Source organism: Streptopelia decaocto (assembly GCF_964273445.1).
Source record: "Streptopelia decaocto genome assembly, chromosome: 6".
Classification (NCBI taxonomy): Eukaryota; Metazoa; Chordata; class Aves; order Columbiformes; family Columbidae; genus Streptopelia; species Streptopelia decaocto.
In genome coordinates, this window is record NC_138660.1 from 11,574,416 (window position 1) to 11,601,660 (window position 27,245).

General features: G+C 37.4%; 1 protein-coding gene across 1 annotated transcript in view; it reads right to left on the bottom strand.

Annotated features, from left to right (window-relative positions):
* The window catches only part of NAALADL2 (N-acetylated alpha-linked acidic dipeptidase like 2), a gene marked incomplete at its 5' end in the record, with an annotated part of 331,247 nt that overhangs the window by 137,339 nt on the left and 166,663 nt on the right, over positions 1-27,245 (bottom strand). Inside the window, one exon of the mRNA XM_082056016.1 lies at positions 12,436-12,586. Within this exon, the coding sequence (XP_081912142.1) occupies positions 12,436-12,586 (151 nt within the window). The remainder of the gene's footprint in view (positions 1-12,435; positions 12,587-27,245) is intronic.

The window sequence follows — 27,245 nt, forward strand, 5'->3', positions numbered from 1 at the left end:
ACCCTCTATTTCTCAGTTTAATCAAATGTAGAAGGAATTATCAGGAGAGAGAATCAGATAAGTTCTCTATTTAAATAGTACTGTCAAAGTCTTTTGATATTTCTCCTTCTAATTTCTTTTTTTTTTTTTTTTTTTTTCTGTTCATTAAGCAGTAGGTGTCCAGACCCTCACCAGAGGACAGGGAATCTGGGTATTGCAAAGTCATGTCTACAAAGCAAAAACCAGATTGTGTGAGGATATACACCTTCTTATCACAAACAATTAGTACAGGGCTACCAGTGCATTAGTACAGCTACTACTAACTCAGTTCAGTTTTACTGGGCTGCCAGACATAGCTTAAGAAAAGCAGCTGTAAACATATGTGTATCTACAGACTTTGGAATACAGATATCAGAACTTTTAATGCCCCTCAAGCAATCCCATATTACAGAAAACCCACCTGTGAATCTGACTGTCAATTACTTTATGCACCAGAATTTGTTTCAGCTAGAGCAATATAGGGGAAAGCTGAAATTTCTGAGGCTCAGAATAGCTTTCCTGTGCCCAAAGTCTGGAGGAACAAAATTAACAGTGCAACCATTTCTTCCAGGAGGGACAACTTGCTTCCATGTTAAAAAGCTTTGACCACCGCACAGTAACTGTGACACCTACCAGAACAGTACAATGGTCACTGTACTTGAGCTTCCAGAAAACCTCCATGCAGCTTTTCATAACTTCTGCACCACCAAAGAATCATGAAGATTACAGTAATGTTGCAGTAGCTAGTACAAACACTATTGGACCTCAAGGTTTCTTCTAGCTTATTTCAGAACCACTGGATACAGCTCCTATTCAGAAGGTATAATTCCTTTAGCACCCTCAAAAACTGTATATGAGCTACCAAGACCACACCTTACAGTCAGAGAAAAACAAATATGATGAAGTGTTACAGGGTATGTCATAAAACTGACTAACACATTTCTCACAATGTGTCAGAAGTTCCTTAATAAAAATTCTAAAATACATTTCATCCTGTCATCTTCCTTACTGCACAGCACCTGGTACTGTTTGAGAAATCTTCTTTAATGTCTGCAAACCAGACTACAATAACGTAAGTATCCATGTTTCATCCATCTAATTCTCTCCTTAAACTTATAGCTCACAGAAAACATCCACTGATTCTTCCAATTCAGACAATTACTGTTGTTTTTATTCTCTAGATTGGGTCATGAATGCATACTTACCATTGTGCTGACATTGCGCTAGATGGATGTGTTCAATCAGTGACTTCTTCCTTTTTCTCTCAGTTACAACAGGTGTCACAGAAGCTTTCCCCTATTTTAATACTATACCAAGATCAATTTAGATGGCTGCATAATGCCAACACACGCAGCATCTTGTTCTTTATTTTCAGAAAGACTGAAGTCCTTTGAACTACTGATCAAGAGTGAAGACCAAGAAATGACACAAGATAGTCAATAATAACAGTTGATTGAAATAATAATTCCATAACAATTGTATTAAAAAGGTGAGTTGTAGTTAAAATGGAAAAACAAATTATACTTCTAACAAAAACATATTATATTCCTACATCTCATTTTCCTGATTAATGTCTTGCTCAATATTTTGTTTTCCTTCCTATCATACAGACATGTTTTCTGAAAGTGTTTCAGACAGCCAGCTCTTATCAGCTCAACTATAAGGAAGAACACTACAAGGCATACTCTGGGGTTTTCTGGCTTCATGTCACAGTTCCCAGGTTCTTCTAGGCCATCCTGTCCTAGATGACTTTTTTTATTTTTTTTTATTAATTAATAATACTGTTCAAGAACTGGCTGTCAGGCTGAATTTATTCTAAAATTTGTTACCTACTCACAGAAACATAGAATAGTTCAGGTTGGAAAGGACCTCTGGAGATAACTCAGCCCAACCTCCCTGCTCAAAGCAGCATTAGTTAGATCGAGGTGCTCAGGACCATGTCCAGCTGCATTTCAGGTTCTTCTCTGGACAACCTGTTCCAGTGTCTGGCTCCCCAAGCAGTACATACAGTATTCACAGTAGCCATATATTCAAAAGACAATAAATCCGAAGAAATGGCAATAAAAAAGTAAAGGTAGGGTTTTTTCTCATCTTAAGGTGAGACAAGACATTAACATGTCTTTTCAAAAAATGATCCATAGTGAGATGTGTAGACTATGAGACAAATATCTTACTAGATACCACTAGTTTTATGAAAGTTTCAGTTGCCCATTTGTGCTATAATACAACCATCAGGGAACAGTTTTTGTAACAGATTCTACGAACGGCAACTCCTCTCTCTTTTCAGAAGATAGTGGTTTTAATTTTTTTTTACTCTATGAAGTCAAAGGAGAAACGGAAAAGTATTTTAATACACATAAGTCCCATAGAAATAAATCATAAAGAACCTGAACCAAAACAGAAATCACATTAAATTACAAGAATGATCTCTGCTAGGATCACAGAGATATTGACTTCTGGGTATAGATTTGCAGAGCTAAAAATTACTTTATTAAGATGTATGTTACGATTTTTAAATCTCTTGCAGCATTTCTACACATGCTTTAGGATTTGTAAATGTATTACAGGATTTGCAATTCAACTTTTCATCTTACAAAGTGAACAAGAGATTTGACAGTCCTAAATCAGAGCTTCGGAGCTCAGAATTACAGGTTCATTGTATAAATCACAGGATAAATTCAGATTCTAGAAACACAGACATGTTTCATCTAACAAGATGAAATTGCCAAAAACTCAAAAAATAAAACTGATGCTGTAAATCTTGGAAAACATTGTTGACCAGTTTAGGACTACTGCTCTTGCCTAAGTGTTTTAAGCATGCTTTCTCTGTTTTGATATGTTGTAACAAACAAAAAATATTTCAAAAGCATGAGTAATGCCTAACAGTTATGAAATGCACCTAAAATGCATGGATGTTTTCCTCATTTGCATTATGTTTCAGGCTATTTTTTATACTTTTTTTTTTACATTAGACAGCAGTCAAGCTGCATTTCTAGGTTCCCTCCAGTATCCTGAAGCTCGTGAGGTAACACTGCACTTAAAAAATAGAAGGCTAATATTAAAAAAGTAATAAGAGTATCGAAGGACCTAAGGCTAAGAAACCTAGTACAACTACAAAGTAAAATTAGCCAAACCCAGTAGCAATCATCTGATACCTACATCTCTAGTATTACAGAATTTCTATCCTTCCCCACCCAACCCCAGGCCTTCTACAAAAATCAAAGATACTGTTATGAAATTATCCATGTAGCCTTTATGCAACTCTCCTTACACCTGAGTCACCTCATTTTAACTCAAGAAATATTCCACTCACACTATCTTTTTGCAAAGTCCATATTCTCTCTTTCTAGGGAACTTTTAAAACATTCATCAAGATAGTTCATGCCAGGTCATGTATCTATATTTTTCAATGGATTGTCAGCACAGAATATTACTACCCAGAGAAATATTTTGCCTCTTTCCAGCAAAACTTGAAGTTGCAGCTAATACAGTGATTTTGGGAGGGAGCAGAAGCAACTGACAAGTGCATCAATTCTTAGTTTTACCTCACCTTTACATTTCATTTGCTACTATGAAAAGCAAAATGGATTTTATGCTATGCAAAAATTAATACTGCCCAAGTTTTAACTGTTTTAACTGCTGAAGTCTTGGCAACGTGCAGTTCAGTTCTTCCAGAGCACACAAAAAAAATGCTGAAAATCCCTTGTAGTTCTGGACTAAACTGGGCTTGACAGACATCACACAGTGGACTAGCTGAAAAACTGTTGATGCTTGGAAATCAATGAAAAAAAAAAAAAAACCCCAAACCTATGCATTTTAAAACTCAAGTAGGCCAGCTGTTCCAAAATTAGTCTCCTTGTTATGAGCATTATACGAGAAAGGAATAAATCGTGACCACATGTCAGCTTTAGCTGACATCTGTTACAAGAAAAAAAATTACGTCCCAAGTAGGCAGCACAAGCATTTATTCATTACATATTTTGTAAATGGTGATCCCTATAGCACAACATTTTAAATATGGAAATCATTATATCATTATTCTAAAAGATCTATGACATCAATAAGGTTTTAAATAACTCAGGAGGCCTCACTCTTTATTCCACTAACTCAATAGACCCACCTGTCAGCTATGTAAAATTAGCATATAAGACGTACTGGAAATTACACACATTTTATGCATATACTTGTCTTAATGGAAATTGAAACAGTCACCAAAGTTTCAAAGGTTGATTCAAATCATTCTCACAGGTTAGTTTTGCACATGAAAAACATGCCAGATAACAAAAACATCTGGCAACAAACTGAGTGTTTCTCATTCTAGCATTGTACCCATCACACAGCAAATACTGCCTGGCACCACTGCACACAGGACTACTCCAAGAGCACTGAAGAAAGAAGCTCTGTAAGCTGTGACTGCCTCCTTGTTACAGACATTCTCCCACGTTTATGAAATTCTCTTGCATTGCACAGCTGGCACCTGGCCATCTCTACCCCCAAATACTGCTCCCAGAACTATCCCTTTCCCAAAATGAAGCTCCATGCTTTCACAGAGCAAACATCAGAGCATTTTGAACTGTTTTAGTACAGAAAAGAGAGAACAGCTATGCATCAAAACTGATGCAGTCTCTTACACAAAAGAGTATTGTAACTTTGTACCAGCAACAGCACGTGTATCTAATGTTCCTTAATAGAAAGCAGTCACTATGCCTACAGTCATGTTGAGCATCCTCAGGCAATATGTCTACAGTGGTTTAAAACATCACACCTGAAGACCATCCAGTAGAGGTTAACCAGGCAGAAGCAGCTCATGAGGACATGACAAAAGCAAGTATCACTCCTATCACATTCAAGGAGGATCTAGGATCAGCCTTAGTTCCAAGAAGGTCATGGAGTACATAATCTTGTAAATAATTTCCAAAAATATGAAGGACAAGAAGGTAATTGGGAGTGGTATGAATAGATTTACAAAGGGGAAATCATGTCTGAGCAACCTGATAGACTTCTACAGAGAAGTCACTGGCAAGTTTGAAGCAGATACAAACACAGGAGTGGCTGATAGACCAGATGGATGTGCTGTCACTCAGAGGGCCCTTGGTAACCTGGATGAATGGTCTGCCAGAAATCTCACAGTTCAACAAAGGGAAATGCAACGTTCTGCACCCAAGCTGTGATTAATTACTTATGTCTTGTAGTATTCTGCAGAACAGTACTATATAATATGATAGAACACATTCGTGTAAAGAAAAGGTATTTTCCACATCTCCATTTTAAGGTGATTAAGTTTTCTTCTGGAGGAGTTTCAACCTCTCTGAAAGTAGGAAGAGGTACTATTATCTTTTTTATGCAGCTGCTGAATATGGTAAGCAGTGGGCTGGAACAGAGATCGAGTCAAATTAAAGATGGTTTGGTTTATTCTGGCCTACAGTATTCAATTGCACTGGAAAAAAATTCAATTATAAAACTAATTACATCTTTAGTTGCTTAAAAAAAATCAGCCAGCTGACTTTATGGTGCTCTTCATATGATGCAGGTGCACTTGCAGGTGTTAACTCTGCAATACATAAGAGTTACGCCATAGTATCCCAACTTGCGCACAGGAATGCTAGGAGGATAAAATTCCATTGTATTACATATATGCATAAATATATGAGAAAAGCTAACCAAGCTTTATTACCAGATACAATTCCTTTATTTTATACATATACACCTACTATGTGCTCTGACTTCCTGCGAGGGGTACCTAAACTGCCTCACAAGCACTCTGGTTCTGACATTTTCCCCTTCAGCTTCTACACGGGCAAAATTATTGGTTGAATCCGACCAGAAATCATACTTTGAAACAGTTGTACTTCTCGCAATTACACCAGCATTAATAATATCACCTACCAGAAATGCCTGCCACTTACTCTGAGGTGTCATCTTAGCACTATGCTTGAGTAAAACACAGTCATCTTCAAAACAGGTATTTGCTTTGCACATACAAAATGGATTATGAAAAAGGCATAACTAATAGTGAATTTGCCTTATTATGTTAGAAATGTTCAACCACTTAGCCATTTTGGCTACCTCCTGTTCTAAGCCCCTTCTGGATCCCCAGACAGCAGCAATACCACTGTTACCCACTTGTAGTGGGGAGGTGTCATCACCAGTTTGATACCGGGCTAAGCAAGTGTTTCAGTTACAGTGAATAAATAAACTGTTTACAGGCTGCAATTACCAAAAAACTGAAAGTGACTATTGGTTTGCTATTTCTATGCATGTTTTTGTTATAAACTCAAATTTCATGTACAAATACTGCTAAACTTTCCTGCTTATCTGCTAGACACTGCTAGATGAAAAAATCTCAAGTAACATTAGTTTAACTGGGTTCTGAAAGAAAACAACCCCCACCTGAATCACAAGGAAGCCTCTGGAAAAGCGTGAAAGATAAAGGATGAGAAGAAACCACAGTAATGAGCAGAGAAGGGCATTAAGCAGCAAATGACTGGCAACAGAGCAAGTGGTCCATAAAATTGGCCTCTAGCTGACAGCCAGTTCAGAGCTTAGCTGGTTCTTAAAATGGATTGTTGTATGTTGCTACGTGAGCAAACACACAGCTATTCATCCCTCCACCTTTGCAAACAAAAGTAATTCCTTTCCTCATCCATACACATAGTTCTAGTAAAATATTCTGTTAATAACCTGTCTTGGGTCTCATCTGCTTCTTAACACCATTCCTATGTACAACCTGCAGCTGTATAAGGAGTGCAAGAGAGCGCTCACAAAACTCCCTAATGCTGCAAAAGCAGTTTTCCCTGAGCCACCTTCTCAACCCAGGTAAGGACAACTCATTTCAACTGATTCTGCAGGCACCCACGTTCTTGTCATAGCATATTCCAACACAGCAGCTAGACTTATTGCCATTCAGTGATGTTTGCTGTTTCACAAGCTCATAATAAATTAGCTTGCTTACACAACGGAAATACGTCAGTAAAGCTACGGCAGGATTATTTTCAATCATGATTTCACAAAAGATTTAAATATGCTAAACTCACTTGTGAGTTGAGGAGCTTCAAAAATTTAATCTGGGCACCATTTAAAATGCTATTTTTGCTGCATGAAAGACAAAGTGGCTTCAGTGGAAAACATTCTGTAAGGAGTCAAGGCTGTTTAGCAGTTAGAAACTGTGTGAAATGTCAAAAAACCTGAGGAGTTCTCTCCAACTTCTAAGGAGTCAACAAGTGCTTAGGCAGAATATTTTCCAATTAACTAATTCTGCAGCATAGGAAGGATTAATTTGTTGTTTTTCAAATATTTTGGTGTCTAACACTTGGACATTCCACTACTCTTTTAAATTCACATTTTTTAATAATTATTTATTTGAAACTGAGGAAAGTTTTGACCAGATGGTTCAGTATGGCATTTGCAAGAGTTAAACGATACAAACGTTGCTAGCAAGCTATTGCAGCAGCATTAGCAGTCATTTTTACCCTCCTCTTCTAATACTCTAATTGAGAAAATCACTGCATTTTCAATTCAAATTTCACTTCTCCCCTCAAGATAAAATTATAGGCAGCTTAACAGAAGACAAACAATATCTGATATACAATTAAGAGGGCTCACACACTCAAACCTGTGAGCCTAAAATATATCTATGGCCCACTGATTTTTTCAGTTTTAAACACATGCAACAACAACTGAAAGCTAGACAGGAGGAAAAACTAAAAACCACAAACCCCCAAAACTCAGAACATGTAATTTGGTACTTAAACACAAATTTAATAGCTTTATTGTATCTTGCGAAATCTGAAGAGGCAGATCATGGATTCAGACACCTTTTGAACCCATAGTGCTAGACGCATTATTGAAAATCTTCTGAAATTATTACTTACTGTGCTCAGTATTCAAAAAACTGTATTTTCTAAGGATTTACCTTTCCATTGCATTAGCAGAGATTTTTTTTCACACAGTAATGATAAAGTGTGGGTTTTTTCTTACGGCAACCACTAAAGTCATGTCATGAGTAAAAAATAAATGATCAAGAGTATACGTAAACATATATACACACTCCCTTAAATTTAAATACGGCACTGTCAACTTCTCTTTCTCCCCAGCTTCAGTTTGTCCATAAGGAAAATAAAACAAAAAAAACCTCAGAAGCCTGAAAGCAGACAGTAATTTCACACCAAGTTATCTTCATGTTTCATTTATCTGATGTTATTAGCAGAAAGTAAACACAAAATTTGAAAACAATAATAATAATAATAATAAATATTCTCAGGATCATTTCCACAGCTGCAAAGGCAAGCACAGAAAATCTATCCTTGTAATAGTGTTTTGTTCTTTAGAAGAACAGAGAAACGAAGGCCGAGGACATCTTGTAGAAAAGACGTGTTGATTTATAATATAACATTTTGGAACATATGTTGCATATGCATGGTTAAAACTGTTACACAGCTTTCTATTTTCTAGTTATCTTCCACTCACCTGGTTGCTTCAGAGGAGTAAAATATCATGAAGTAAAGGACATGAAGGACAAATGCAGTTAAGAAGCAGGAAGCCCATAAACATATAGAATCACAGCATGTACTTCCTTACCCATATTCCAAGTAGTAGCAGCAGTTCCCTGTGTTCACTGTGAATTGGCTAAGCTTGATTAAAGATTGACATATGACTAAAGAGGTAAATGCCATGGGATTTTTATTATGCGTATTTGGTATTCTTTAACTTTTGCCATAATTTAGCAAAACACGGAGAACACAGTGTGGTGGCTTAACCCTGGCCAGCTTCCAGACACCCACCCACTCCCCCTACTCAGCAGGACAGGGGGAGAAAATCAGATGGAAAAGCTCATTGGTCATGCTAAAGATAGGGAGATCACTTACAATTACTGTCATGAGCAAAACAGAGTTAACTGTTGTCAATTAAGGCAGATTTGGATAGTTTCCAGGCCCAGTTCCACTCGCCTGCCTGTCCAGCATTCCTGTCCTTTCTTAAATGTTGTCAGAGGCACCACAAACTTCACTGACGGTCTCATCAGCTGTGGCCTGCACTGGATCCACACTTCACCAATTCCTCATCTTCCTTGTCCCTTCCTCTGAAATCAAATCTTATTAGCAATTTTTGAGAAATGCTCATGCCAGTTCTCTGCCTGAATAATGTCCACTATTCACAGTTCTAGGGACACTGTGCATTTCTCCTTGTTACTGATTCTTCACCCAAATCCCTGTAGCACGGCTCACCAATGACCTAAAGCATGGACTACTTCCAAATATACCACTTTGCCTTACTGTTATAACCTCTGTGTGACAATTCTCTATAAAGACATTACACTTGAAACTCCAGCTGACAGCATAAGATTATGTATTACAGCTGTTATATTTCAGCATTTTTAAGCTCACAGTATTTTCTATGATGTTGTCTGAATTCTTCATGAAATAATTTCTGTTCCACCACTGCACAGATAGCAATTCTGTTATGAGGTATCTTATCTCAGGGGCAGCATTCTCAATGCTTATCACAATGGCACTTTTCTATTTACATACTAGAATTGACAAATAGGTTCTATACATATTTTTGTTCAGTGAGCCATTTCCTGTGTGGAAACAAATTTGATTTAAAATGGCTCTGAAGTACAGCAATGGAGAAATCTAATGTGTCTCTGTCACACAAAGGCAGGTGAAAGTAAGTGCAGCATTCAAAAAGCCAAAGTGGAAAAAAAGTAGATGGGGAAATCACTCAAGTTTTATGCTTTTCTTCTAATTTTCAGGATATTTTTTGCCACATAGGCCTCTTATCTCCTTCTCAAACTTCTTAATCCCTTGAATTCCTTGAGTCTCATCCACTGTTGCATTTCAATAGAAAGAAGACAGAATAAAGATTTCTACAAATGGAGGACACTAGACTTTGGCAGACAGAAAGACAGAACTGATGCTCACAAAGGCACATGTGATTGTTTCAGGACTGCTATGACACGGGACTGGGAGAGTCTTAGGAACAGAATAATTAAATTGTCACACAAAGCTGCAGAAACTTTTACATAAGTGCTGTTGACTTCCCTTTCCACATCACTACGTTTTTCCCTTTATTAAACAGAGATCAAAAAAATCATTCCACTCATAGATGGTACGCATCTGAAACCCATCCTCAAGCAATTTCTGTACCTTCTAAAATAATTCCTATGCAGAAGTACAGTATTTAATCTTCATGAAACAGAAGATTTGAGCTAAAACCATGTGAGAACTCTAAAGTTATCTCCAAAATATTATATACCTCATTTTAAAAATGTTGTCAGCTTTGAGAAGAGATCTGTAAATGTTATCACTTCCTGAAGATTTATTTTATAGGAAAAAAAATTGAAGCTGTCCAATATTCTGATGCCACACAGAAACATAAGTGCAGCATGACAATACACATTTCCTACCTTTTATTCACCTAGCACAAGACTAACTTTGGATCACTCATCTTACTAGGAATTTCCTAGTAAAAGGGACAATGGTGGTAGAGCAGTCTCTGAGATTGTAGTAGTAACAGTTTTGTTGGCATTATGTGAAGTGCAGATGGTATCAATGACAGGCCAATAATTTAAGCAGGAGCTTCCAATAAAATCTCTTGGAGTGCCTGTTACATTTGGTGAATCAAAGTGATGGGGCAACCCTGGGTATCTGGCACTTTTATTCCACATGTAGTTGGTTTAACTACCTTACATGCAAGCACATTCCTCAGGCAAAAGTCTGCACTCCAGACGTATTTGTATTTGTCCTGGGCAAAAGTTACCTCTAACCAAATTGATTCATAGTTTCTACAGAAGATTATCATCAGAAACACAGACATTGCTTCCATCTGATCTACCTTCCAGTGACAGAACTGTAAAAAAGAGTTTCCTCAACTGTTCCTTTGAGCTCTTTCAGCTCATCATTGCATTCAATGACCAAAATATAAATGATTTTAGAAACACGATAGCCTATTCCTGCTTATGAGTGTTGCTCAGAGATTTAAAACTACACACAAGGCAGACTAGGGTTCTAGTAGAAACCATCAATGTACTTATAAGGATATCGCCATTTTCCATATAATTAAGCTTCTTTTTCTCAAACTGGAGATTGGAACGCACACTGCCAATGAGATCATTTACTGACAGAAAACCAACACATAAGGTTTAGACATTGAAGTGGCATCTTCCTGTTTGTGTATCCAGTTTAATTAGCTTTACTTCTCATGTAGGGTAAATAAAACCTTAAGAAGTGAGCCAGACAGATAAGCAACAAACTGTTTTTCAAATAAGCTGCATGAAATGAGCAAGAATAAAGCTTAAAGAGTGTTATATTTACCTCTGTAGCTCCCAGGACACTTTTAAGAACACTGGGTCAGGTACACTGAGACACTGAGAAAATGTGCAATTTCTTTCCCACTGAGCTGTCAAGGCATTCATGCTGTGAATAGCTAACACCCTTCTTTGACAACCAGGCAAATATTTCTATTTTCTGCCATTCTAGTCATGAAGTATCTCAGCATTGCCTCAGTTGATTTAGTGCCAATTCAAGTCAGACTTGAGATGTCTGAGCTAGTAACTGGACCAAATATTCTTGATGAAGCCTTGTCACAAACTCATAGACTGCTGCTTAATACATTTCCAAATAGTTAGATAGTAAAAAAGGTTATAAAGCTGAAAAGGCAGCAGAGGAGCAAAACACGCATTCACTGAACTGCCAGAATAGAGATTTAAGTAGTTCATACAAGTTAAATACAATGCTGTCTCTATTTATTGTTAACATTGCTTTAAAAACAAACAAACAACTTTAAACTTTTAAAAGACTATGCAATTCCTTAAAATCAATTCTTTATTTCCCATACTTTGAAAATAAATGTATTTAGAGGAGTATAATTGATAACCAAATCGATCTAGGCAGAACTGAGACAGGCTAAATGAACATATCCTATTCAAGTGGTAATTGTGCAAAGATACTGTAAACATTATTTTTTCTGAAATATTTTTTCAATATAAATTTCTGATTATATTTTACTTTTCACCTATTGACCAGAAGCTTCCATTACCAATACTATGAAATTGGAAGACAGAATGAAAGGAAGAATACTCCTTTCAGTGGGGACAGATCTCATGGAACCTGCTCGCAAACTGCTGGATTGGTACTTCACAGCTTTTTTTTTTTCATGGGATAAGAATAAGCAGGAATAATATGGTTCAGTGTGTCAATACACGAAATAAATTATTTAGAGTACAACCTTTGTGCCAAGACTTAACAGAAAAGAACTTTTGAGATTGGATTCCATCCTTTGAGCCATGCTGCACTACACAGTGTTCCCTTATTCAGGGCTTCTGCTTCCGGCAGGATTTGGTTTAGTGTTCTAACTCTCGTACTTACAATATGCAGAGAATTAAAACGTCCATTAACTGAATATGCCTTGAACAGTACTTACCAATACTGGCATAACCAGGTGTTGATGGATCTCCTCCGCTGTTCAAGGTAACCATAAAAGCTTTATCAGCAAGATCTGTAGTCTTTGGTAAGTCACAAGGATCAATGTAAAGAAGAACACCGCCAAACCCTGCATCTTCTAACAGAGAAAGCTGAGGGTACAAAACAACATAGGTGAACGTTAATAAAAACAATATTAGAACACATCATTATTTATTTTAATTACTGTTGAGATAGAAGCTTTATATTCAGATGAGGCGCTGGCCACAATCCAGCAAGGCAAACACAGGGATATGAGTGGAGCCACCTTCCTCCCTACCCACTGGGCACTTGCTAGACTTAGGACCCTAATTCACCTTTGAAAATGCCTTAGTTTTGAAATTAATTTCATTAAAACATCTTGAGTAGATCTTGCATATTTTCCATATTGTTAGCATTATGGCATTCCTGCTTAGTTTACTTCTTCAAGGAGACGTGTGTGTATAGAACATACTATATCTCTGGATTTCTGGTCAGAGTTACTCTTCACTTATAAAAACAAAAGCAAAAGAAGTTTAAAGGCAGCCTAGCTTACCCAAACCTTGGAGTCTGCCTCCTGTCAGACAGAAAGCTTTTTTCTATCTCATTAGAAAATCCCAACTTAAGCTGGTAACTGTAATTAGCCTTTCCAAAAATCTATTCTGATTAATATGAGTGTGCAGAGTGAGAAAGTGACTAGCACAGAGATTTAGAAACGTAAAAGGTTAAAAATGTATTACACACCTTAAATGCAATTCAAGAATAAAAAACTCCCAAATGGTACGTTTGCTTATTATTGTATTGTTCTGTTTCAAATTCATGTTAATATTCAGACATTCAGCCAGGATTTTATTGCACAAGGGGTGGAGACACTACAGGAAAAGCAAAGCACATCATAACTAAATAACAGATAAGATTTAAAATAACAATTGTTTTTTCCTGTATCCATATCCAGTATTTTTTATTAATTTGTAGTCTTAATAAATAGCATAGAAGACAGACAACACAGCACAGTCTTATTTTTTTTACAACAGTTTTGAAAACTGTACTTAACAAAAATCACTATTAAATTACTCTTTCACTGAGAGGTGGTAACTACATGGTTTTTATTCACAAAGTGCAGCAACCACTGCAGCCATGGCTACAACTTCCAGTAAGAAGTTGTGTTGTACATATGAAACTACAAAACAGCTTTCAGATTTCAGCTATAATTGCTACTTTTTAGATTTCAACTGTGACATCACAACTACGCCTACAATAAATGAGTATCGTTGCTTCCATTTTCATCTTAAGTCAATGCCTTAATAGCCCTAAAGTGCTCTAAGACAAGGAATCTAAGGAAGGTACTGAATGTTGGTTTTTTTTTTTTTTTACACAGCTAGAGAAAGATTGTAGATTAAGTCCTTCAGGTAAACTAGTACACACATATTCAAATCAATGGATTATTTCTAGATTGCAGAACCAACCAACAGCAGAATCTGCTCCTTATGGTTTTGGCTGGATGCCTCGTCTTTCTCCCAGAGCCACAAACATCTCAATAAAATGAAGACAGCAGGAACACTTGACAGGAAAACATGCTGGTGCTCACTGTTAGCCATTTGTTGCTTATGGCTGCTTAAATCTTCATTTTTCAGAGTCACTTAAAAAAAACAGTAACTCCTTCAATCCAGCATATTAAATCACCCCATAAAACATTCTGGACTCAGCTTAATCTAATACGAGACACTGCTCTATCAAAGGCTCTGTCTTGTAACTGGGGACAGATTAGCCTTGTAAACTCAGCACACCATAAGGCACCATTACGTTGCCTTTTAAAGACGATGCAGCTGAAGCAGTGAAAAGACACATTTTTAAGTAGTGACTAGTGATTTTGGAAGCCTTTATTTTACTCAGGGAGGTTCTTATATAATAAGGTAATGCTTGAACGTAAAGTGTAATAATTATAACATCAACAGCTTTAGGCACCCTAATAACACAATAAAGTTTCTGGACAGGAGAGCAAGATAACTCATCTGGAAGACTAAACAAAACAAATTCTTTATACAGGCAGATTGCAATAGTCTGAAGAATTTGGTTTTGCTCGACGAGGAAAATGCAAAGCTACTTCTTCATTTTAACCACACCAGCTCTTGAATGATGCACAGGAAACAGTTCTCTTTCGCATTGACACATAGGTAACAGAGAGCTGGTCTGTACTCTACATTTAAGCCAAGCTTTGCTGCTGGGCTTTGGCCACAAACGTACTGGCAGAAAGGTTGTTAGGTCAAAATAATGAAGCTGAGCATGACTCTTCACTGGAAAGAAGCAGCAACAAGAAGCAGAGGGGTACTGCTTCTCACAGCTGACTTTTTAATGTGTTTTATCTCACCTTTAGGCTAGTGCGCACCTGAATTCATGCTTCATCAGGGGGTTACATTAGTGATCTGGAAGCTGGAATGAGAACCTACCAAAGAGCAGTGACTACAGCCTCCAGCATAATGTGTAAGAGTTGTCCTCGAATGACTAGTTAAGAACAGGGAAGCAATGCAGCAGGTACTGGCCTCAAGCTGTATTTGTTAGCTTTCAGCCGAGAGCTAAGTCTGCCTCCCTGAAGATCTTTTCCCCTGGTCTCCCCTTCCCAGCTGAAACTATCCTAGCACCTCCCAAGCATCAAAAAGCATAAGAACAACCAGATCATCAGGCTTCATTCTTGTCCAGAGAGCACATTGGTCTGGTTACCTGCTAACCATGGAGAATAAGATGAAAAACATGCACATCAAGGCCTGTAACTTTTTACGAACTCTCACTTTCCAGCTGAAAATAAAACCTGACTGCACTAGCACTACTTTGATGTTCTATTAATGGGCGCCACATCTGGGGCTGAATTTCAGCTGTCATTTCCTGGGCAGAGAGCAGAAAAGCACATCATACTTCGGTCTCATCTGGATCATAGCAAGTAAGAGTGCAGAGATAGCTAAGAAAGAGCTTCCTAAACTATTCTCTCAATACACCAAAACACCCTATCATCTTCTTCTCTGATCCAGCAAGACCCTAATGACCGAAAGACAAATTAAATGAGCATGGCATCTTTTCTCTCCATTTAGTTGAATCCCAGTAATAGTTCTGTTTACAAATGATTTATAAAGTATTAATGCATGATCAACTGATGAGGTGCATCAAAACATTGTGTAATCCTGGAACCGATGGTTAACAATGAATGTGAATACATCAGAAAATAAGATGATTCAGGTAATTATCAAACTACCAATTGCATATTAAAATAGCTTCTCATTATTAGCAATTCTTCCCACTGTATTTGCAAGTGGTTCCAAAATGTGGCCAAACCTTCTGAGAACCTTGCTGTGCCACTGTCTAGACACTTCTCCATCTTTGTGAAGCCTCTCTGCAATCAGCCATGGTGTTATATGTGCAGACAGCCACAGTATCAGCATTGAGGTTTGTCTTCCCTTTCTCTCTCCTGGTGAAGGTCATCTCTTCTCTCTCCTCTTTATCCCTCCCCTAAAGCTGTAATGGCTTTGCTTTATAAGGTATAATACCAGCCCCATTACTGATAAATATCACCTCTGTAAGACTTCTTTAGTCTGCTTTCTATGCTTGTCCATTTATGTGTCTTGATCCACAGTAATGATTGAACCACTGATTACTTGGCACAGAAGATTTATTTCACAGGAGGAAATATCCCAGTATATTATTGCAAGTTCAATGAAAATGGGATACTTAGTAGACAAGAGTCAGATCCTGCTAATGCACCACACTGAGTAGGCATTATTAAAATCTGGAGAGTTTACTCTTTAGTGGAAAGGGAAAAAAAAAAAAAAAAAACAACATATAACAAATCACAAGAGAGAGAGTGACATATGGAAAAGAATACAGAAACTTGGACCACAAATTAGACATGACAAAATCCAACCTCAAGAAAAAAAGTTGTGAAGAGCATGTTCACTAACCCACGGAACAACCTGTTCTTTTTTCAAATGATACATTATATAAAGAAATACAGTCCAGTAAAGGATATATTGGCTTGCAGTTCTATATAATAAGCGACTTGGTCATCATGGAAGGTAAACAAGTAGTGCGATGTCTGGAAAAGTTAATTTAAAATACAGCAACTTTCAAATGGATTTCATCATTTGTACATATATTGCCAAGAGTTTTTCAGCATATGATAAACCAAACACTAGTGAGGGGGGGAAAAAAAAAACAACAACAACCCCTCTTAATTTTACTATATGTTCCCTTCTGTTAGATTTTACTTCTCAATACTAGCTTCAGTAGAAATCCAGTGACATTTTCTTATTAGATCTAATTCTGCTTTCAACCATATTACATAAGCATTCCAACTTTCAATCATTACATAATAGTTAAAATGTTATCAGTAAATAGAACAATACAAACTAGCTGCAAAACAGCATTTAAGATTTTTCTATTACCTAGTTATCATGTACATTCAATACTATGCTAGCTTAATTTAAAAGTCTACATTGCAAAAAGACCTTTAGCACACCATGCTGTCTTAAGCCAAAAGTACCTCAAAACGTAGTTGTCATCTTCAGCACACTAATAAAAGCCTATATCTTGGCTGTATCCTCACTCCTTTACACAGATACCTACATTAATAGGTAGTATGAAGCTGTTAATTGAACCTACTCACATGTTTTTGAAGGCCTTTCTACTGCATTACTACAACATGGCAGAACGAGGTTCCTGTGTAAATCAGAGTCAAAGCAATGGCAGTACGATGAAGATTATATAGCCAACTCCGTGAATTTATTTGTATGAAAACCTGGAAATTTCACTCATAAATCAAAGTCATAATAATTAAAAAGGAACCGAGATTCTCTGGAGAGGGAAGCCAAGACATCACAGCTTTAAGTGGTAAATTAAGCAAGCATTTCTCTTCTTCCTTAACTCTTCTCACCAATATTATCGTTAGAAAAAAAGTATATCAAAATATGTCTGTGTCTAGCAAAGTAGCAGAACCCTAAACAAAGACATTAAATATGCCTTAGCTATAGGCACTTATATAATGCTTAAGCATGGGATTTTTTTAACCTTAACAGGGTAGTTTGCACTCCTTAGGTCTGCACACAAAACTGCAAAAATGGTATTTTACATTATGTCTGCATCAGTAAATGACATGACGGTTCATTAGACAATAAAGGCCTTTACATATCAGCTACTGACAGTATGGCAAAATTCACAGTGGATCATGTCACTATTCTAGGATCCCACCTCTTCCACTCAACTGCAGGCCAAGAGTCTTTCTCTTCGTAAAGCCAACTCACAATGGCACTGTTTATTACAAGTCCATTCAGGTACTAACACAGTAAAACCTGGACATAACACATTCGTAAAATAAAAACTTAATGAATATTCCTGCTTATATATTAATTGCCTGTTTATAACTGTCATCCTCTTTTCTCTGCCCCTTCTAGGTAATCCACACAAAAATGCATGTAGAATTCTATATTCAAAGTCATAATAAATATGGGGCATTGAAATAAAACTTTTTAAAGAAGAAAAACTAATTAGTACAACAACAATACAATACATATATTTCAGAGAAGGAAATAAATAGATCAGATATGTGAAAAAATACATATATGTACCTATTACATATTACCCTGTTCAAAATCAAACGTACAAGCTCTATCTCCTATTGTCATTACAATTCAATGTATGATCAGCACTAATTAGACAAATAACAGTAACCAGTTTTTAACCGCTGCATTTTTCAATTCGTAGTGCAACAAGCAAAAGACATGGTTCATTAATTTGAGACACAGCTTTACTAGTTGGACAGGCTACAAGTTAGTAATTACTCCTTTCTACTGAAGTTCCAATTAAAATCATGACACTCTGAGAGGAACTCCCATCTCATTTTACTAATTGGCAGTACGTAAAATTACCAAGCAAGGGGAAAGTGCCATTTAACCTGTTCGAAGACCTCAATGACACAACATATTTCTAATTCTGAAAAAAGACTGCTTGAGTAGAAAAATAAGACTTTTCACACTGCGGATTTAGTTAGATGCCACTGTCCTCTCAATCATGGATATAATACAGGCCACTTGGAAGATGCAGTGGTAACACAAACATGACTCAAGGCAGAAAAACAGACACCACCCCAGTCCCCCAACAAACAAAGACAAACAAAAACCTCCCAAACAAAACCAAAACAAACAGAAAAAAAAACAAATCAAACAACCCCCCCCAACAAACAAAATCCCAAACAAACAGATACACATAGATACACGTTATCTAGCTTTTTATACAACAAGTAAGGTGGCAAAGGTTGGCTTCAGTCTAATTTTTTAATACTGCAGTTAATCATGCTTCTACGCTTCCCATCACAGAGATCTATGGACAGTTTTCAAAAGAATAATTCTGTAGCAAAAAAACTATCTAAAGAGGTTTTGATTTCTGCTGATCAATCCTCAAGGTGCTGCATTAAGGTAGTAAAAGAGATGGAAGACACAGTCAGTTTAATGGCTGACTATATGGGGATGATGAAAAGAAACACAGCTTTACTATTCGGCTCAAACACCACCCTTGTCTAAGTAATGACACTACTGCTATATTGAACAAACGGGACTGGGAAAAGGATGAGGCTGCATGAAACTTCAAAAAGCTAGACATGCAGACAATGGTGATCTCATAAGTGACAGGCTGTTTCCAAAAAGGTTTTAGAAGGTGGAAAACATACTGCATTGGAATTAAACTATTCCTGACATATGGTGCCATATATATGAACAATAAAGAATCAAATACTTGCTCTGCATCATGGCAAGACCTTAGAATTTTGATGTACTTACTATCAGAGAAACGATAGTATGAAGTGCATTTATTCGTGGAAACACTCTGACATGCATACCAAAGATTTTTTTCAAGACATTTTTATTAATCACTTTCCAAAATTAAATTGTCATTCTCAATTTTCAGGATTTTATTATTTTTTATATCAAAAAATATTTCTAAGGAGATATTTCCCTCTTGTCTTTCCTGGATGTCCTATAGAATGCAGGAGGAAAAACAGGAAGGAAAAGCAAGAAATCTTAGAAGGTTAATCCCAAAAAAATCTGCATGTGATGGGGCTGTAGGTCAGTGAAGAGTAAGAGCTACTTTGTACATAAATTTACCATCAGTTGTATTTTTAACTACATTCTTCTGTCAGATAAGTGCTACTCAAGGGCAGCAGACTTTAAAATCAGAACTAACTGATTTGTGAAGGTTCATGAACATCAGCTTTTACAAGTAAAAGAATAAGGTAAGTTATTTTCCCTTATTGTGACTATCTTACAAGGAAAATACTGGCGGGAAGTCAGACAGGCTTCAATTCAGCCAGAGACTTCTACACTCCCAGCCCATCAATTCAGGGCAATATTAAATCTCCATACTATAATAGTTCATTCCATTTTTGCTCTAGATGTGGACATGGGTTGTCCTTGGAACACGCAGCCCCACTACAAATGTTCTTGCAGTAGGAGGAGCAACCAAGCTCTCATGCAATAAAACACACATACCAAGCCTTCCCACAGACACCTTTCTTATACCAGTTACCCGTTCACCTATGTATAGCTGACCCTTTTCAGCCTCTTAGGTAACCAATCAACCAACAACCCCCAAATACAAATATGTTCCAACATGTCTCACATGTTTTGATGCTGTTTGCCCAAATCCCTGCTGGAAGTTCTTCCCAATAGCTAGGGATGCTGTCTGTGACAGTGCCACATTTCAACTTCCTACAAGCTACCTGTATCCAGATAAAGCCCAGTAGCATTGTCTGAACACGGATAAGAATTCTATATAGCCATAGAAAACAGAAAAGGGAAAGAAAAGAAAATGCAAGATGGGTAATCAGCACTGGGAATCATGGTACACATGGAAAGAGCAGCAGCTTCTCTGGTACAGGGCTGAGAGAAACTCACACCAACAAAAGGAATTATGTGTATAACACTCAATCACAATTCAGCCTGTTGTCCACCAGTTTGACTAGAAATCCAGGCACTAGCCTCTAGACAGCTGTAATGGTTGAGGAAAAACCTCTTAGGACTTTTCCCCCCCCATAATCTCTAAACCAAAAAAAGCAGTTTGGTTTAACCCTGTAGCTCTTGCATGCAACATTTTTAACATCATGGTGCTGAATGTGCTATTAAGCTTACAAAGAAATGAATGTTTCGTCCCATACTTTTTCTTGTTTGCTCTCTGCTCATCTTCTATGCCATTTTATCAAAGAAAAGTTATTTGTTACACATCAGCAGTTTTTAAAAATGGAATTTTTTACTATAGGGTACTTGGACAATTAAACATAAGCTAGATATACAGCCAGTTCCCTGCACTAGATATTAGGAACTTTTAATACAAATCGAGTGCATATTTTATTGCCAGATCTTGCTTACCAGTGCTAAGAAATTCACAACATTCTATCTAATTAAAAATGAAATTGAACTACAATTCCCTAGAAACAAGGTCTGACTGGACTCAATAAGCTTTACTTAATTTATTTCAGAAACAAAATAATTGAATTGCTTGCAGTCCAGAAAAAATGCTTCATTATTTGATGAGTATACAATACAAAGCCTTTCATACTGCTATTGCATTCCTATATCTTCAAGAAATACTACTCACTTTTAAATAAAAATGTAGAGGAGTGCTGTGTGTATAGTAAGTATCATTAAATATTCAGTAAACATTAAAAACATCCAGAAAACTGGATGAATGTCCAGATGAGCAACCACCAAGAAGCCAATAGCATTTCCCTGTTCATACTGAAACTGTTGTTTCTGATTATGGTTATTTCAGTCTATGTTTAGACTCTATTACAGAGAGGATAGAGCTGAAGATCCATCATACAAAGAACAATTACACAAAGTTATAATTATAATCTTGGTAAATCATCAGAAATTAAGTGATTAGACCCTTAGTTATATTTTATGCATTCTACTGAACTTTTAATCCCAAATTCACCAAACAGACAATAGAGTTGCAAGCCTGAGTAAAATCTGTCAATTTCCCTTTTTTTTTCTTCTTCTTATTTATTTGTTTACGTACCACTAGAAAGATAACATAAAGCCAGCAGCTGCAATTTACAAAATCTGTTCCCAACACTTGTCATTCAGATAGCCACAGTGCCAGGTTTGTATCACCGCCCTGCACCCCCTGCAGGGCACAGAAGGGTCTCTCTGGGAGGAGCTTGTACCTACTGTTCCAGCAGCCTGTACCCTTGATGAAAATAATTATGGGCACCTAGTCCCAACTCCAGAGAGGTCTCAGATCTCCGCCATCCACGTCTCCTCACCACTGCTGAACACAGCAGCAAGTTCCCAGCCAGGAGATACCCCAGGCATGAAATCAAGTGAAACAACTCATGCAGACCAACTGTTTGTATCAGCTTAGCTGCATACTGGAGTACCTGGCTTCGCTGCCCGCTGCTTGCAACGGTGCTGAACTGCCTCATGACTCACCCTCAGGGCAGGACGTATGGAGGTTGTTGCTTCCTTTGCACTTCACCAGACTGGGTTTCTACAAGAAAGGCAGAGACATGCAGAATCCAAAACCTTCCTGCTGCAACCTCCAGGTCCACAGAACACTCTGGCACCTCGCCTGGCAAATATGGGTTCCCCTGCGCCAAGGAGGGATGGGACCAGACTCCTTTCAGTGGTGCACAATGAGAGGATGAGGGGCAATGGGTACAGATGGAAGCACAGGAGGTTCCATCTAAATATGAGGACAAACTTCTTTAATTTGAGGGTGCCAGAGCACTGGAGCAGGCTGCCCAGAGAGGTTGTGGAGTCTTCTCTGGAGACATTCCAGACCCACCTGGACACATTCCTGTGCGACCTGCTCTGGTGAACCTGCTTTAGCAGATGGGTTGGACTGGATGATCTCCAGAGGTCTCTTCCAACCCCAACCATTTTGTAATTCTGTGAAAGATCAGCCCTTGTCACAACCACTGCTGGTGGTGGTTCCCGCCCTAACACACCCCAGCGCCCCCAAAGGGCTGACACACCTCACCCCCCCTTCTGGAAGCTTCTGGGTTGCCAGACAGATTATGTGGGCCAGCATACATGTCCCGGCCTGGCCAATCCCGCTCCTGCTAGGGGTGGAGTGTTTCCTCATTGGTGCAGTCAAACTCATTGGCTCCTCCTCCTCATGGCCAGGGCTGCTGGCAGTGAGGTCTCCCTGAGATGAGGGTTGTCATTATACTTGGTTTAGGAAAATGTGGTGTTTTTTCAGCTAACCACAGCAATAACGACACACTAAGTGAATGCTGTTAAACAGGCAGAGGTCAGACTGCAGTACCCTAAGCCTTATATTAATAACAACATGCAGATCAGGCTCCCACCCTGCGTTAACACAGAGGACAGGACTTGAACCCCCATTAGATGCAGCAACTGGTCTTGTTTTTAGCTTTTTAGTTACAAACTGAACTCTGAAGTGTCATCCAAAAGAGAAGTGATTACAGTCATGAGTGGTAATCCTTTTCACTCAGTAAACAGTACCACAAATAAAGTGCAAATAGGTGTCTATAAGGGATTTTACCTGTCACTACGTTAAGAGCTATTAAATATATAATGTGCCTGTTTAAAATCATTGCTGCTTGACCATTTAACCTTTACTTTCCATCCAAGATAAATTTGCATTTTTCATTTTGGAGAATTCTCTGCTCTTTAAAGAACAGATATTTTGAGAAAAAAAATATAGATCACAATTTCCATGTTTTGTCTTCAAAACACACAGCCAGCTATTCTAAGTGAGACTGACCCAGAGAGAGTTATTGAAGCCACTGTGAGTGGCTGTGGGGAAGCATGTTCACATTGGCATTTGTTCCAGTGGTGAGATGCTGTCCATTTGGTATAGACTGGGACTGTAACCCACTGCCAGTGGATTGCTGTCTGCATCCCAGAACAGTCACATCAAAACTGGTAACCTGACAGCATGCAGGAAAATTTAAAGATCAAGAATGTATTAATTATAATTTTGCTTTACTGAAGTTAGTTATTCATTTGCCATAGATATATTCAACTGAAGTCACAAACCAGACACCTAAATCTGAGTTTTGACATACTTACCCGTGATTAAGTAACTGAGTTATTCTCGTACTCTGACATTTATGAGTCAAGCAACAAAATCTTAAGGCAGTGTCATACTAGTCTTAGAAGGAAAACAAAACAAAACCCTAAAGTGTATTACTTAAGTGCTGCCAGCAACCAAATATCAGTGAGCACACATCAGGCTTCTTTTTCCACTTTCAACCTACAGAGTTGAGTACTCTGTATTTCTTGGTTATATGCAATACAAATCAGTGACATGGGTGTATGTTTCCAGGTGAAGGGAGAAGCAGCCCTTCTGACAGGGGGAGAACAGGTACATATCTCAGTTTACATTGCAAGTATCAGACTCCTGAAGTCATTCAGATTGCCACAGCCACTGTCCTCTGCCCATAAGGGAAACTCACACAGCTAAGTAGTTCTGTAAGTCATAGTATAGGAGTCAGAGTATAGGAGGGATGGCAACTTGTACTTTAACCTCAGAAAGGCATCCTCAAATTCCTATCCTATATCTGCTATAAGAACCGGCAGGTGGGCTGGAAGACTGAAGAATTAATACAAGATGTACCACACTGTCAGGCATAGTAAACAGCAGAGGTCTGTGTGTTGCATGCACCTAAAAGCCAGGAAAGTGTCCTCTTTTGTGCATTCAATTTACCTCAGCTGTGTTACAACTGCTCCTGGGGATTCTGGGTGTCATTACCATTATTCACTCAACCTCTGCATTAATTCCACCTATTTTCCTGCATTTATGAATGGTTTCCACAAAAGAATATCTAAACAAGGTAGGATTTGGATATTTAATGGCTTCAGACCACCAACCAAAGCAAAAGTACACACAAAAATGGAGGCAACAATGTGGAAAAAACAATTTATGTTTCTAAAATTAAGAGTTAAATAATCAGTAAGACTAAGGAAGTACCTAAGCAGAAAGAGAAATACCTACTTGCATAAACACCACATGGTGTCCACTGACACTGGAAGTTAGTAATGTTGAAATGCAAACAGCTCAAGTCATCCAGCCATCTCTGAGATAAAAGTAAGATTTTCACCTTTACTAGGTCTGTGAGTGTAGGTGTTACATGGTATTTATCAAGATATTAACAGATGTTCTCACAACCCACATAACAACCAGCCACAGATTTTTAATTAAGGCACATTTGCTGCCTCAAGCAATTGCTGCTTGGGAAGTCTGTTAGATTGTTAAAATACAACTGCCTTCATTAGACCTATGCAAAAATAAATCCTTTTCACTTACTATTCTCACAATTATTATCTTGGAAGATTCTGTGAAAAGCTAGTCTATTTCTTTTAAAGTAAAAAACATGTTCTCTGCTCAACTATTTTCTGGGGTATTACTTTGCATCAAGGTTTAATGCTTTTAAAATAATGCCTTGAACATAATATAACAGTCTCTTTAGATGCTGTATAACATTGTTATGTAGTTTGAAATTTACATTTGGTTTAATTTTATGTTTCTAAGTGGAACACATAATGATATAGAGTATGCTACGTGTAAGCCTCAGGCGTATCTATATATCAACTAGGAAAATTGCATATTATTAATTGGTTGATGAATATTTTACTTTCATTTATGGGAAAGAACAGTGTTTAACTACTTGGTTAGCATGCCTTTAAGTAAATCAATACTCAGAATGAACTTATTTATCTTCCTTATTAGAAAAACAGTCACAAACCAGTAATGATAAAAGAAATGATCATAAAGAATGTACCCCAGTGTATAAAGTTATTTCGAAAACTATAAATATTAAAGAAGTTATTAAAAAACTTAGCAATAAAAGTTCTTTATAAATTATCAGTACTAATTTCCACCCATAAGCTCTCCTAGAAATCCCAAAATTAAAAATTTGGCTCACATTTCAACAACTAGAATTTTTTCCACAAGACCTTATTCATGAACTGTACTACAGAGAACGTATCATGAGCATATCTTTCATACTGAACAGCAGGGTCTACAGTTGAATATGTAATAAAGCAAAGTACCACATATAATTTGGGTACGGCAAAACTGTAGGAAAACTACACAAAAGACACAACAGCTGAAAAAGTCAACATTTGGAGCTCCTGTTTTTTCCTAGGTCCTTTCTTTTTCACTGTTTTCAACTCAGCAGAAAAGTACAACAGAGCTTTGGCTCTTCCTGTGACCTGCTAAACAGCCCATTTCACCAAAATGAAATAGTAGTAAGAGCTACATGAAGGAGGTCCAAGGTTGACGCACTTGATGAGAACAGGGATGGCAGTTGTATTAGTCTGGCAGTCACAAGGCGCTACACAGGCATTCATTCACCATCAGTTAAAAAAAAAAAACAGAAGTTGAAACCAAAAACCCCCAGCTCTTCTTCAATAAGACTAGTATACAACTAGTCCATGTACATCAACCCAAAATTATGCCCTTGCCTTCTCATAAAAAACTAAGTGAACAACACAAACTGAAAAATACGTCCAACTCACTGTCAAACATTTTTTATGTAGTGATTACAGAATGGTCAGGGTTGATTAGGAAAGGAAGACCCCAATACCAAAACAAGGTCATACAAAGGGTGGTTAAGAAAGATGCGTTAGCAACACTATTGCTCCCTGTCACTCTGCTCCTTGTCGAAGTCAGGGACAGCAGCCACACTAAAGTCATTTTTGTCTTTCCATGACAATTTCTCAGGGAAGGCAAGGAAAGACCAAAATAAAATACCTTTTCAAACCTTGTATGTTGAAAACAAACACAGTTCCCTCTAATGGCCCCACTAAAAAGATTTAGCACCACTTACAGCTCCTAGAATTTCACTGAACTGACTTTTAAATGACAAACAAGGAATACCGTAGTTAGAGGATAAAAGAAAAAGAAATACAATGAAGCCCATGATCAATCAATTTCTGTTACACCACTGTTTTTTCTTGAAACAGAATTTTCAGTAAAAATCTTTAAAGCATATACAACTTTACTCTGGAAAGAAAAAAAAAATAAAAACTCACAAGATGAATGAATGGTCTGACCCAGAAAATGAAGAAGACATTCTTATCCCCTGGTGTTTAGCACAGCAGAGGAATCTACAGAAAATCAGCAAATAGTTCGAAGTTCAGACAAGCATTTTCTCATACAACATCTTTGCAAATGAGGCAAGCAGTAAAACCAGCATAAACAGAAATTTCTGTTTTCACTCATTAATTCCCTTCTCTGGTGACAGATTGGCAGTGATGACTGATCTTTTTACCTACCATCACTTGAAACTGGTCAAAAAGGTGCCAAGAAAGCCAGTTCAAAGTTACACGGCAAGCTTACTTTTGGAGCACTTATTAACAGAAAATCCACCTACATCCATTCTCTTTAGAATATTAATAGTTACTGAAATCATTGTGTCTAAGGCTGCATTGAATTACACCAGCTTTACACCAACACAACACTCTGAATTTCAGTTAACTTAAACTGGATGAGAAACTAAAAGATTCAGACTTTGTACCCTTCTATGTGTAGCAAAACTAATTCTTCCAGGAGATGGAAAACTGTTTAATATACATTAAAAAGTTAGGATTCTTTTTAATATTAAATGGTAAAGATTAATCCTAAAATAGACAAAGTACATAAAGAATCATCAATTGTAGAAATAGAGGCCACTTAGACCAACAGAGAAGCAAATTAATTAATGCCTGTCTTTCCAAGAAGAGTCTATATGCCAATAGAAAACACTGAATAGCTAAGCAGTTCTGTTAAGATACTTAAAGCAGAATG